This window comes from Trichoderma asperellum, chromosome 5, assembly GCF_020647865.1.
Source record: "Trichoderma asperellum chromosome 5, complete sequence".
In the NCBI taxonomy this organism is placed as follows: domain Eukaryota; kingdom Fungi; phylum Ascomycota; class Sordariomycetes; order Hypocreales; family Hypocreaceae; genus Trichoderma; species Trichoderma asperellum.
In genome coordinates, this window is record NC_089419.1 from 1,437,780 (window position 1) to 1,450,614 (window position 12,835).

General features: G+C 49.4%; 6 protein-coding genes across 6 annotated transcripts; 3 read left to right on the plus strand and 3 right to left on the minus strand.

Annotated features, from left to right (window-relative positions):
- Positions 1 to 246: 246 nt before the first annotated feature.
- On the minus strand, positions 247 to 2,159 carry TrAFT101_008638 (uncharacterized protein). Its single transcript, XM_024905368.2, has 7 exons — positions 1,817 to 2,159; positions 1,691 to 1,744; positions 1,515 to 1,610; positions 1,274 to 1,453; positions 1,171 to 1,215; positions 1,012 to 1,114; positions 247 to 952 (listed from the first exon to the last, which is right to left on the minus strand). The coding sequence occupies exons 1-7, from the start codon at positions 1,847 to 1,849 to the stop codon at positions 843 to 845; spliced, it is 621 nt and encodes a 206-aa protein (XP_024761947.1). The 5' UTR covers positions 1,850 to 2,159; the 3' UTR covers positions 247 to 842.
- A 397-nt stretch (positions 2,160 to 2,556) lies between these two features.
- On the plus strand, positions 2,557 to 4,125 carry TrAFT101_008639 (uncharacterized protein). The gene is made up of 3 exons (XM_024899853.2): positions 2,557 to 2,824; positions 2,918 to 3,523; positions 3,581 to 4,125. Exons 1-3 carry the CDS (start codon positions 2,681 to 2,683, stop codon positions 3,953 to 3,955), a joined length of 1,125 nt encoding a protein of 374 aa, XP_024761946.1. The 5' UTR covers positions 2,557 to 2,680; the 3' UTR covers positions 3,956 to 4,125.
- On the minus strand, positions 3,526 to 6,290 carry TrAFT101_008640 (uncharacterized protein). The gene is made up of 2 exons (XM_024909680.2): positions 4,366 to 6,290; positions 3,526 to 4,304 (listed from the first exon to the last, which is right to left on the minus strand). The coding sequence occupies exons 1-2, from the start codon at positions 6,090 to 6,092 to the stop codon at positions 4,247 to 4,249; spliced, it is 1,785 nt and encodes a 594-aa protein (XP_024761945.1). The 5' UTR covers positions 6,093 to 6,290; the 3' UTR covers positions 3,526 to 4,246.
- A 479-nt stretch (positions 6,291 to 6,769) lies between these two features.
- On the plus strand, positions 6,770 to 9,040 carry TrAFT101_008641 (uncharacterized protein). Its single transcript, XM_024901839.2, has 2 exons — positions 6,770 to 7,388; positions 7,456 to 9,040. The coding sequence occupies exons 1-2, from the start codon at positions 7,116 to 7,118 to the stop codon at positions 8,920 to 8,922; spliced, it is 1,740 nt and encodes a 579-aa protein (XP_024761944.1). The 5' UTR covers positions 6,770 to 7,115; the 3' UTR covers positions 8,923 to 9,040.
- Positions 9,041 to 9,815: 775 nt separating this feature from the next.
- Positions 9,816 to 10,389, minus strand: TrAFT101_008642 (uncharacterized protein; the record flags this gene model as incomplete). Its single annotated transcript, XM_024907941.2, has 2 exons — positions 9,816 to 9,991; positions 10,128 to 10,389. 2 exons carry the CDS (start codon positions 10,387 to 10,389, stop codon positions 9,816 to 9,818), a joined length of 438 nt encoding a protein of 145 aa, XP_024761943.1.
- Positions 10,390 to 10,841: 452 nt separating this feature from the next.
- Positions 10,842 to 11,966, plus strand: TrAFT101_008643 (uncharacterized protein; the record flags this gene model as incomplete). The annotated part of the gene is made up of 1 exon (XM_024907940.2): positions 10,842 to 11,966. One exon carries the CDS (start codon positions 10,842 to 10,844, stop codon positions 11,964 to 11,966), a length of 1,125 nt encoding a protein of 374 aa, XP_024761942.1.
- Positions 11,967 to 12,835: the final 869 nt, after the last annotated feature.

A 12,835-nucleotide genomic window follows, 5' to 3' on the forward strand; every position in this document is an offset into this window, starting at 1 on the left:
AAAGTGAATCCCGTCGGACCATGATTCGGTGGAGAGTCCGGGGTAAGCCGCCAGCCGAGGTGCAGAGTGGGGCCTCACCGACTGAGAGGGTGAGCTATAAGTCGATGCCATACAACAGGTTACATTGCAAATCGAATGATTCTTTTCCCGAACGGTTTGTTAAATTGCTTGACCTAATAATCAACGAATAAGGATTAAAATATCCAAAGTCAAAAGGCTGTAGATACAAAGCATGGCTGCCGTTAGGAAACTGGTGGATACTCGCTTTGAAATATGGGTACAAGAAAAGACATGGAGAGAGACACGTACATGCATACATACATCGTACATATAAAGCAAGAAAGAGAAAAGGCACATCGATGTTATGTATAATCAAGTCCATAGCGTGAAATTGCTCCCAGCCATGCATAGAATCTATAGCCCCATAATCCCTTAACAAGTTGACGTACGAGAATAGCCCGCATCAGGAACCCTCTCCTCTACTTCCCCTCTCCTCTCTGTACCCGACAGCCAGAGCCGAGGCAGCGGCTGTAGCACCTTTGCGTTCAAAAATTGCGAGCATCTCCGTATCCCATCAGCCAAGAAGCGAAGCAAAATAAAAAGAGAAACACAAAAAATTCAACCCTGACGCAAGAAAAAAAAAAGGAAAAGGAAAAAAGAAAGAAAAAAACATATTACTACCCGCGCAAACACCGGCATGACCTCGTTTCTCCGTACTCTACTCCCAGTCGATAAGTAAATGCATCAGCTCCGTAGCCGGGTATGTTCCTTGTCTCTGATTATTCATGCCCTTTCTCTGACTAGTTTGTATCGATCCAATCAACTTTGTCGTCTTCCCCCATTTAACAGGCACATCCGTCACGATCGTTGTCGATGTGGATATTAATGGGATCATCGAAATCTCCACTGTATTCCTCAGACTCTTCTTGAGCCAAGGCATTTCGAGCAATAACTGTCATTTCGTTAGCCTTTGTACAACACCTTTACCGTCGTCAACGTGTGCGCGCATACCCTCAAATGCCTGGTCAATGTTGATGGCCTCCTTTGCACTAGTCTCAAAGTATGGGATGTCGCCCTTGGATTGACAGAAAGTCATGGCTCGCTTGGTCGAAATCTGGCCTGTGTCAGCTACCCATATCCATATTGGCATTCAATCGAGCCATGACTCACCACTCGCTTGCTCTCCTCCACATCAATCTTGTTTCCAAGAACAACCTGCAATACCATTAGCATATGCGCCCAGACCAAGGGCTACCATAGCCACTGAACGTACAAAGGGGAAGTTGGGAGGGTCCCGCGGAGAGGCCTGGATCAGGAACTCGTCTCGCCAGCTGTCCAGCGCCTCGAAGCTCTTGGAGTTGTTGACATCGTATACGAGGACGCAGCAGTCGGCTCCTCTGTAGAACGCGACGCCCAGTGACTGGAACCGCTCCTGTCCCGCAGTGTCCCAGAGCTACTTAGTGCATCAGTAACCGTCGTTTTCGACTCTTGTTTCGTCCCAAAACGCCTCATACCTGCATCGTGACTTGTCGGTCGTCTACCAAGACCTCTCGTGTTAGGAAATCGGCGCCGATAGTGGCCTTGTAGCTTGCGCTGAACTTCTTGTTGACCTAAAACAAACCACCAAAGGGTATTTCGTCAATAAATCGTCCTCGTATGCCGTGGCGATGAATAAGACGACTGTGCATACATATTGATTCATCAAACTCGTCTTGCCCACACCGCTATCTCCAAGGATGATGACCTATCGAAGGAAGCAAGTTCAGCATCACAGCGACCCAGCGCAGCGCCGGCACCGGCGGCAGGGCTCGCATACCTTGAGAAGGACCTTCTTGTTGCGCGAAGACATCTTGACTGCAGTGGTTATCGGTGGCTACGCTCGCCGCTCCAATGACGTGATACGGATTAACCAAATGCCAAACGCACGGTCGCAACGAACAAAGACGACGTTTGAAAGGGTTTCTGTCGGCGGATAGAAGGCAGGAGATGTGCAGAAAAAAGAGTTGCCTGCTGTGTCAGAGCAGCGATTGTCGTAGACGTCACAAGACCGTACGAGTCGTGGAGGCTTTTCCTCAGGCAGGCTTCAATGGGCGAGGCTGGCTGGGCTTCTCGGTTTGTTGGTGGGCAGGCAGCGTTTTTGGCGTTAGCGGCGGTACCTATTAGTAGGTGCCTATCCGTACCCAGGTTGCGGTGTCGCAACAGCGAGAGAGCCGCCGACAGCGCTTGGGGGACGTTTCCAGCTTAGCCCCATGCATAAAGCAGGCGCCTAATCTAGCTGAAGTACCTAATGGAGCAAGCAGCATTGTACTTAGATAAGGATCCAAAATACAAAATCATAATCAATTTTACGAGCATTTTCACAATATATTAAACCAATGAATGCATTTATGGTTACTTAAACTGATATTTTGCTTACTATATAGAGCTTTTATCAGTTAGGCAAGCATAGGAAACATACCTTAGTAGGGGATTAGAGTTGAGTGGTTGCAGACCAAGGTACTGCGCCTTTGTACCTCTGCGGCCCTCTTCCAATCAAAGGTACATGCAATGTCGCTTGTCATCCTAAAGCAGATGCGACGATGCTTCCTCCAACATTAATCCTCCGCTTCTAAAACATAATCTGCAAGCGCTCCACCCATCCTGATGCTGATGGACCTGGCGGCACTGCTGGCGCTTTGCGATGGCGGATGAAGATCTGCTCGACAAGGTTCACAGCTTGAGCGACCTGGAGCTGGCCGTCTTGCTGTGTCTCATCAATCGCGAGCACGTCCTGATTAGCACTCCACCAGCTGCCATTGATGACCTGGTGCAAGAGCTCCAACTGGTATGCAGCCCTTGATGCTACAACAACCGCTGCACTCCCATTGTTCGACACGAGGAATGTGAAACTGACAATCACAATCAATCCCACACGCAGGTAGCGCGCAAGACATTCAGCCTCCAACCCGTCGTCGTCGACTGCCATCCGTCCACAACGCTCGAAGACTTCGCCTCAGCTCTGCTCCTCCAACCGCAACAGCCTCCTCCCCTTAACACTCCCGGCCGTTCCGTCTCGCCCTTTGCCCGGACAACAGATTCATATTTCGCTCTCAGCTCGCACTCGCACTCGAATAATCGAACTTCCGTGCCGCTGTCCCCCCTGACCTCCCTCCCTTCTCCTCAGATCGCCCACTTTGTCATCGCCAAGAACCTCGATCGCGCCCCGCGAGTCGTCCAGATCCAGGCCCTCGAACTACTGCGCACAAGACGCATCTTCACGCGCACGTCGGTACAGGCCGCGCCGAAGCAATTCGTCTTCATACCCGTCGTAGGGGCCGCAAGCGGTGGCGAGGCGCACGTCACGCCGCACCTTAATGACTTCTTCTCGATTGCCCATTGGCACAATCCAGACGATGGGTACGTGAACTTGGATGAATCCGAAGGCCGGAACAGCGACCTGGATGATGAGACGGCGTCTACGGAGAGCGTTGTAAAGAAGGCCGCGGACGCCTCAACGCCGTCAACGGCTTTGATATCAGACATAGTAAGCCCATGTATATCTAGAATTATTCTGCCATTATTCTAACAAGCGTTTCTACAGGAAATCAGTCAACTCGCAAAGTTGAGCCAGGAAGTTCAAATCGATGTGGACATACTCCGATACCAGATGAATATTGTCTCCTTCCTCCGGATGCACCGAGCCGTCGATGGCGGCATCACACCCGCAGCGACCAAGCATCTCCACCAGCTCGTCAAGAGTCTTGCTCCTTTACACAAACTTGATTATGTGACGCCTGCTCTAATTGGACTAGCCGTGAGGAAAGTCTATCTCCACCGAATTCGCATCACCGAACCAGAAAAGGAGAGGAGTATGCAATGGGGGAGCCAGCTAGAAGCTGTGGAAGCTCTGTTAGAAGGCGTCGGGCCCGAGGAAGTGGTGGAGGAGGTTTTGGAAATGGTAACTGCGCCTCTTTAAAACATATCATATTAACTTTGAATCCTTGTTTTGCAACCCATGCAAGCCTGTTACCAAAAAAGAAAATCCAGGCCCAAAATTTCCCATGTATACATAATATATAAGTAGATAGAAGTTCCGGATTCCAATCGCATCAAACACCACATTAATAATGCCAACTTCTAATTCCGAATTGTACTTTCCTTCAACAGCGTAGGCGTCATACAACAATATGCTTTGCGATCATTCTAAACGATCGACGTTCATGGACCCTTCTATTCATAAAACGCCTAATAAGTCTATGAAAGTCTTTTATAAAACCTCCTTAACCTTGCATTCCCAACCTGAGCCAGGAGCCAAAAGTGGCAGACTAAAAAGAAGTTATTAGTTAGTTGTGAGGACATTAAAAAGGCATGACTGTGAACTCTTACCTAGCACCAAGGCACCAACCCAGCTCATTGCCCTTGATCTTCTTGGCAATCTTGACCTCGCGGTCAATGGGCATCTCATAACCAGTGTGCAACAGGGCCATCATAAAGTTCAAATCCAAGCAGTGCTCGGGACGGTCTGCAAGCTCCTCCAAAGCACCAGGGACGCTGGAAAAGACATCCCAGGAATCCTTGCCAGCGCAGACCTTGTCGGTGAGATCGTGCATCTCGCGGAGAGTGAAAGAGTCGGGCATGCCGAGGGGCTTAGTGCGGTCGTAGAAGTAAGAGAAGATGTAGACATCCTCCTTGGCAAAAGTCTTGGACAGAGCAGGTTGGTGAACGCCGTTGAAAGAGCATGGGGCAAGCTTGCAGTCGGCTTCCTTCTTCAAGATCTTCTCAGCCAGGTTGCGGCACTGAGCAGGAGCAGGTGAAGAAGGGCCAGTGAAGTTGAAGGTTTGTGCCTCACCACCATTGACCTCAACGTCGATTTGCTTGGTGGTGCCGGGAGCGATACAGGGGTGCACAATTGGCGAGCTCATCCAGGTTTGGTCATCTTTCTTAGACTTGGCCAGATCATCGACCAGGAAGGAGTGAAGAGCCTTGCGGGCAGACATCAAGCCGTAGCCAAGGTGAGAGTGCTGGTAGAGGTCGAATTTATGGCCACCAAAGTCAAGCTCGTACTTGTGGTCGCCAGGAGCCAGCTTCTCAGGCATGCCTCCGCCTGGGGCTCCCTTGAAGGTAGGCTCAAAAACAATCTGGGTTGAACCACCACCGAGGTCGAAGACAGCAGCGGTCTCACTCTTGTCAGGGCCACCAATCTTGCCAAGCAGGTAGTTGGTGGTGATCCAAGCATAAACACCTTCGTCTGAGCCGTCCATGATGGCAACTCCGTTCTGTTCAGCAGAAACGACGGGGAAGGGGTAGTCCTGCTCCAAGTGTCGTCTAACCTCAACCAAGATGGCATCGGCAAGTTCCTTGCCGATCAAACGCAAGCCAGCGGTAGCCTTGACAGCAACGGGAGAGCATTTCTTCAGCGAATCAGGGACGTGTTCCATGGCAACAGCCATGAGAGCATCAAGACTCTTGGCAGCACCGACGGGGTCATTCTTAAAGGCGCTCAAGCCACCGACGGATTTCTCAGTCATCTTGAACTCCTCCTTCTCCAGCTCGGGAATAGGACCGCAGTTGTTGAACTTGTAGACGTGGATTCGGGAACCAGTGCTGCCGGCGTCGATCATGAGGACATACTGGACGATGGGCTTGTCCTTGGAGTACGACCTGGAGCACTTATCGGTACCGTAAGTAGAGTCTGTGGGAGACTGGCCGCTGTTGGGAGCGCCGTGGCCAGCAGCGGCGGTATCCTTGTTGGAGGCGACATCTTTGTTGGAGGTGATATCCTTGTTGGAGGCAGGGACATTGGCGACGGGAGCAGCGGGAGCAGAAGCAGGAGCAGAAGCGGGAGCTTTGCTCACAGAACCTTCTTCACTGCCCAGCGGGCTCTTGTTGTACACCTCGACGCCGGTTGGTGACAGCCAGTAGAACAGGCAGAACAGTATCAGAACTAGCGTGCCGGTCTTAAGCCATCGTGACTTCTGAGACTGAGACAGCATGGTGTCCTTCATGCTGGCAAAAAGGCCTTGCTTTCGATGGCTCGGGTAGTATCGATCGGTCTTTTCGTGAGGATCGTAGGCAACTTGCTTCGTGGGCAGCGACACTGAAGTTCTCCTCATCAGGCCGCAGGGCGATCAATGAGAGACGCCGTGACGCATTAAAGAGCGAAAGGGGATGGCAGAAAAAAAAAGGAAAAGAAAAAAAAAATTAAAGGTCTAGAAACCAAAGTCAAGAGAGTGACTGGAAGACAGTTGGATTGTGGAACAAACAAGGCTCATCAGGTAGGAGGCGGCAGAAAGTAACATTACCAGGATTTAGGCGGACATTGCTAGAGTCCGGAAATGATCTGGGGTGGAAAAAAAAGGAGACCAAACAAATCTTCTCCAGGGTGGAGGGGCAAATGCAAGGTACCTTATGCGCGTATTTTGTATGGAGAAGTACTTTCCGCATCCACCACAGGCCGTTTTTAATCACTGTGTCTAACGCTATAGGCGGTCGCGCTTTTAGCAAAGCCTAGCAAAGCCACGCGATTGACGAAGAGCGCATTCGCCACATTCCATTTCCATTTCCCCTGAAACCGGCTGCCAAAGTGCCCCCTGGATGATGCGTCAGTGGGTCATCCGCTTAGTGCATCCATGGCGAAAATCCATTTGATTGCAGGGTAAGCTGCAGAAGCGAGTGGACCGCAAGAGATGCAGACCGCATAGATGTATGGCGACATCAGTTGACATGCCAGATAACATAGAAACCAGCAAATATTTGAATATATTTTTTCTTTGGAGAATTCGTCAAAAGTCTGCTCCGCATTGTGTTCATTACGCTTGATTCAGCATCTACTACATCTAGCAAGTGCCGGCTTTAGCACAGCGGAGTTTATAAGCCGAAGTCCGCCTCTTGGTAGCAGCAGGTCTCTACGTCAATTGCTGCGTGCGCTGAAAGCCTCGTGATTTCGTACACCTCTGCTGCCTTAACCTTCAATAAATACACTCGGATCGGCCCAAACACACAGGTTTTGGTCGGTTTCTATTTTTTATGCGGTTACCACAACCAACAGCCAACAATTTTCATTGTTTGGGTCTAAAACTTTCGATTTGAACACTTTGCAGGAACCACAAGGCTTAGCGTTAGAGGCACGGCTTAAGATGGACGTCCACCTCCTTGTTTACGACCTATCTCGCGGCCTAGCTCGTCAAATGTCGCTGGGCCTCCTAGGATTCCAGCTTGATGCCGTTTACCACACTTCTATCGAGCTTCAAGGCCGCGAGTATGTCTATGACGGCGGCATCATCTCCATCGTTCCAGGCACCTCGCACCTGGGCCAACCCTTGGAGAGACTGCATCTCGGCAAGACAAACCTTCCCATGGACGTGATCGGGGATTATCTGGAGTCAATTAGATCTATTTTTACGATAGAGGTATGATAGTATTGGCGAATACTTTTGTCTTTGATAGTTACTAGATTGCTAATTCGAACAAACATAGGCCTATGACCTCTTCCGCCACAACTGCAACAACTTCACCGACGCCTTCTCCAATTTCCTTCTTGGGAAGGGTATTCCCAGCCACATCTCACAGATGCCCCAGGCAGTCCTCGACTCGCCGTTTGGACGCATGCTGATGCCTCAACTTACCCAAGGGGTCAATGCCAGCAGGCAAAACGGCTCCATCCTGGGACTTCAGCAGAGTGCTCAGCCTATTGCACCTGTCAAGGTAGCTTCAGTGAAAGACGTGACTGGCCATGCAGAACTATCTGCTCTGTTAGATCAAGCAAAGCAGTCTTGCGCAGTGGTCTACTTTACTTCTGCAACCTGTGCGCCATGCAAGATGATTTATCCTTTATACGACTCACTGGCCGAGGAGTTTGCTGGCAAGGCAACTTTGATCAAGATTGATATCTCTCAGCCGCAGGCAAACTTGCTTGCCAGCCAATACTCGATCAGTGCAACCCCGACATTCATTACATTTCTGAAAGGAGAACAAGAAAACAGATGGTCCGGCGCCGACCCAGCTACTTTGAGAGGAAATCTCCAGCTGCTGGTACAGATGGCGCATCCCCACCATCCTCATGAGAAGCTCCGTCTTCCCACATTTGCTAATCCCGATACGAAACCTGTACTATTTGGAAAGGTGCCTCCAATGCAGAAATTGATGATCAAGATGGGCACAGAGGTTTCCGGCAAGCCCGAAATTCAGCACCTGAAGAGATTCATCGAAGACCGCGCCAATGGGGAAGCTTTGGACGCTGTTTTGCCGAACATGGGACACATGGCTAGCTTTCTCCAGGAGTCAGTTGCCAAACTACCCCTTGAAATTATGTTTACCGTGGTCGATCTTTTACGTTGTGCGCTTCTTGACCCCCGAGTGAGTGGGTATTTTGCTGAAGAGACAGCGCACAAGACAGTTGTTGGCATCCTCAATGCCGTCAACGAGCAGAGCGAGTGCCCATACGCACTGCGTCTTGTGACCTTGCAAATGGCCTGCAACTTTTTCTCCACTCCATTATTTCCGGATGAAATCCTACGACATGAACATCTTCGTGGCCCCATCACCCGGTTAATATCAACCAGTTTTCTCGATGATAATCACAGCAATACCCGCGTGGCGGCGTCGTCTCTCTTGTTCAACATTGCTTTGGCAGACCGCAGATCAAGGCTTGGCGAGGCTAAGCCGAGTCTACCAGAAGACGACCTTGTTGAGCTTGCAGCATCTGTTGTAGAAGCAGTCTCTCAAGAAGAGACTTCGCAAGAGGCCCTCCAAGGCATGCTTTCGGCGTTGGGCCACTTGGTTTACTGTACAAAGCTTGATGGAGAACTTGCTGATCTACTCCGCGCTCTAGATGCCGAAGGAACGGTATTGGAAAAGAAGAAGACTTTTCCCAACGAGGCCCTGATTGCAGAGGTGGGAAGCGAACTCCTTGGAAAAGGCCTGAAGATGGAACGGTTGAATTGATTAGACTGGCGTTTGACGATGAAATGATATAGTACACTTTTCCTGCCTCGTTTATAGACTGTCTTTGGAGCCTGTTTGGATAGGCATTCTGGATTCCAATATCTAATTTTCTATCTTCTATGCCTATCTTATCATTAATGGTCCTTTGTAAGATGTAAATCTGAGCATGCCCGCCTCCGCTGCTCCATAGAATAAGTGCTCCAGAACTCTGCCAATCTGCGCAACAAAAAGAATGCTGAGTCATCAGCGTAGTTTAGCATCGCCCCACCTTGGTGCAGCCCATTTAAACAGCAATCGCCGGCAAACTTTTTAGAATTTTTTTCTTTTCTTTTCTTCTTTATCAAAAAGCACCTGAGCTGCCACGACCCTCACCTAGCTAACCCACGGTGTTGCGTTGCCTTTCCCCTCGTGGGAAATGCTCAGAAGAGTAAAACCCTTGGATATAGGAAATCTACCGCTACGTTTTTCGAAACAAAAATCTGTGGGCGGCAGATGCCAAGAAGGGGGGACATGCCAGCTTCTAGACAAGCTCGGTAATATTTTCTTTATTCGTGTGCGCCCTTGCTGCAGCGCTAAGTTGCGGCTGAAGAGGGCTGAACGAATGAATGCCTGTGCATTGTGTTCAGCTTGTCTTCGTAGACGCTTCTTGATCGAGTTAAATCGCTCGGGCGTGCTTGAGCCATGGGCTGCCTCTCGTCGTGTGCTCCTGTATGGTTTGCCTGGGGCTGCCGAGTGCGAATGGCTCGTAGAACTGCCTGGTAGCATAGCATATGCTGCGTTTATGAAGCAAAAATTCTCATCACGCTGTAGACGTCTCTGTGTTGAAGCGGGAAGAAATAGGTCTGATTAAACTGCTTATTATCTATGTATCTCCACTTAAAACTTCGACGAACTCAAGAATTCAAGGTCTCCCCGGCAAACTTGCTTCGATGCTGCTCCCTCACAAACTCCTCGATCTGGACGTCATTCTCTGGCCGATGAGGGGGACCGGCTTCTGCTTCGTCTTCCACCTTGCCATCTGGATTTGACCCTCCAAGGACATGCGCTTGAGCTGGAATGGCTTGCGAGACTATCGAGGGCATGTCAGTGCTGGTTCGAATGGGCGTGTAATCGAAACGAATCGTACAGCCATGGCGTTTTGCTTCGCATGTGTTGCTGGCCGCTGGCTAATCATCAGCATGGAGAGTGTCAAACAAGGAACTTACTCTTATGAACAACAGTTTCGATGATTGATTCGCCCCCGCTGCCATTCTCACGAGCACGACTCTCGTCTGCCTTCTGGTCGAGCTGCTCTTTGAATGGTGGCGCGTGTGGCGGGCTGTCTTGTTTCCCGGGTGGTGAGCGCATCATGACTGCTACTTTGTCTACTTGGTCACGGCCAAATTCAAAGAGGTAGACTATCGCATAAACACTAGAAACTGCAATGTCGAGCGATATATCTCGGGTTTTGCGCAAAAAGGATGTCATGGCTGGGACTTATATAATGAATTCGTTCGTTTCGATCTTTTACGAAATGTGACGTCAAGTTGAGACTGAAGACGTGTATATGCGTGGCGATCAGTGTGCACTGCCAAGTGACAACCGCTGAAGACAGCCAAGGCCACTAAACAGCCCCGGCTAAGTCTAAAGCCAAAGCCTGGGTTAGGTACTAGCGTAACATTATAGCGTTTGGCTATAGCGCTGCGCTGCTACTGTAGAAATTCGGCCGCCGAAAGACGGCGCTGATAAGATAAGCCAAGCCGCCTCATTCTCTTACCCAGATCGATCTGATTTGCAATCCGAGTTTATTTTCTCCGTATGACAAACCTAGTAATAAGTGGTGTGATTGTTGATCTCTTCCTTTCTCCTTTCTTGCCTTTCCTTTTGTTTTTATTGTCCAATTCGATATAGACAAATCAAATAGAGGCCTTTCCCCGACAATGGCCCCGATTCCTCTCACTATTATTACCGGCTTTTTGGGTTCCGGAAAGACGACTCTCATTCTCAACCTCATCCCCCAACTCCGCGCTCAAAATCCGTCTTACAAGCTCGCCCTGCTGAAGAATGAATTCGGCGACCTCGCTATCGATTCCCAGCTGGCCTCCAGCTCAGCCATTTCCGGCGTGCAAGAGCTCCTCAACGGATGCATTTGCTGCAACCTAGTAGGCCAACTCGGCCCCGCGTTGGCAGAACTCGAAAAGACTGTCGCACCGGATCGCATCATTATCGAGACGAGCGGATCTGCCTTTCCGGCGACTCTGGCGTTGGAGGTCAACCGAATTGCGAGAGACACAGGGAAATATGTGCTCGACGGAGTCATCAGCGTGATTGACGTTGAGAATTGGAAGGGATACGAAGATACGAGTTACACGGCCAAGATCCAAGCCCGCTATACCGACCTTATTGTTTTTAATAAATGGGAAACGGCAGGAGAAGATCGTTATGAAGAATGCCTGGATAGAGTGGGCGATTTAGACGTTGATGTGGCACGAGTGAAGAGCGACAAGGGATTCGTTGACATGGGCCTGATATTTGGTGTTGATGGGGGTCTGGCCAAGGAGCTGACGGAGGCTGAAGTTAATGGCAACCACAATCACAGCCACCAAACGAACGGTGATGCTCACAAGCACGATCACAGCCATAGCCATAGCCACCAGAGCGAGGTTGAAGTGCTCTCCGTCGAGCTCACAGGCGACAGTGGTACCGCCGTCTCAACGGACAAGCTGCTCAATTTCCTCAAGGCAGCTCCCAAGGACGAAGCTTACCGTATTAAAGCCGTCCTTACGCTCTCATCTACACCCAAAAACTCCGATCCCGACGTTCCACAGCCAGAGTCCAACCCGCGCGGTCGATACATCTTGAATTGGGCGTTTGGCCGATGGACGTTTACGTCTTTGGCTGAGACCACAGAAGAGCATGCTTCAAGCAACGGAGTTCTTTTGCGACTGACAATGATATTGGGGCGATATGAGAGCAATAAATGGAAGAAGAGGCTTGAAGCTGGCGGCTTTATAGAATTAGAAGGTGTGAATAAAGGGGAGTTGGTTGTTAAGAGGATATTGTAGGAATGAATTTTCTTTTTATATAGACGACGTTATGAACTTGACAGGGAATTAGACTATCGGGGGGGACATGAGATATAAATGTAGCTACAATGGGTAAATGAATAGAAGGGTAAAATGGTTAAGATACCTAGCTCTCACAAACTTCTCTTTTGCCATGAAAATCCGTCGTTTGTCACTATTTGTAAAGAATATTTATCTCTATACTGCAGTCGTCTTCTACATTGTCTTCTAGTTCTTTGTGTATCGAATGTTGATGTTCATCGAAATACTCAGCCACCCAAGGTAGTTCATAATAGCCCCTCGTATCTATTTCAGGCTTCTCTTCGTCATATCCATCTTGAGAATATACCGAACTCGGACTTGACAACTCGGGTGTAGTGCAACTATTTGCACTGTCTGTTAATATACATGATACTACACGGGAAGTTTCAGTTCCAATGAGATATTCATGATATTCATATAGGTCGGATTCATCTTGAGAATACACCGAGCTTGAACATGACAGCGCAGGTGTAGCACAGCCGTCTGATTCATCATCAGAGCACACTGATCTCGGACTTGACAATGCGTATGCAGCACAGTTATCGGCACTATTTGTCAGACAGGTTTTCTTCCATTCGGTAATACACTTATCTACCAGCAAAACTGGCGAATCTGAGTTTCCGTCTTGTGGAGAGGGACTGACGGGAAGGAACTCGTCATACTCATCTTCCTCCCTCAAACAATGCGATGGCGCTGTGTAATTGGCTTTACATGTGCTACAGATGGTATAGCTATGTTTGTCTCCTAAATATCCGGAGCAAAGAAAACATAGCGGAGGAGACGGTGAGATGCAGGTTTGAGTCGGTAGACAAGATAGATCCGGAGAT

Coding starts and splice junctions, on each gene's coding strand:
- TrAFT101_008638 (XM_024905368.2), bottom strand. CDS start 1,849: ATGTCTTCGCGCAACAAGAAGGTCCTTCTCAAG. Junction 1,115..1,170: donor TGGAGGAGAGCAAGCGAGTG/GTGAGTCATGGC, acceptor GACACAGGCCAG/ATTTCGACCAAGCGAGCCAT. Junction 953..1,011: donor CATTGACCAGGCATTTGAGG/GTATGCGCGCAC, acceptor ACGAAATGACAG/TTATTGCTCGAAATGCCTTG.
- TrAFT101_008640 (XM_024909680.2), bottom strand. CDS start 6,092: ATGAGGAGAACTTCAGTGTCGCTGCCCACGAAGCAAGTTGCCTACGAT. Junction 4,305..4,365: donor GGTTGGTGCCTTGGTGCTAG/GTAAGAGTTCAC, acceptor ACTTCTTTTTAG/TCTGCCACTTTTGGCTCCTG.
- TrAFT101_008639 (XM_024899853.2), top strand. CDS start 2,681: ATGGCGGATGAAGATCTGCTCGACAAGGTTCACAGCTTGAGCGACCTG. Junction 2,825..2,917: donor TGGTGCAAGAGCTCCAACTG/GTATGCAGCCCT, acceptor TCCCACACGCAG/GTAGCGCGCAAGACATTCAG. Junction 3,524..3,580: donor CGGCTTTGATATCAGACATA/GTAAGCCCATGT, acceptor GCGTTTCTACAG/GAAATCAGTCAACTCGCAAA.
- TrAFT101_008641 (XM_024901839.2), top strand. CDS start 7,116: ATGGACGTCCACCTCCTTGTTTACGACCTATCTCGCGGCCTAGCTCGT. Junction 7,389..7,455: donor GATCTATTTTTACGATAGAG/GTATGATAGTAT, acceptor GAACAAACATAG/GCCTATGACCTCTTCCGCCA.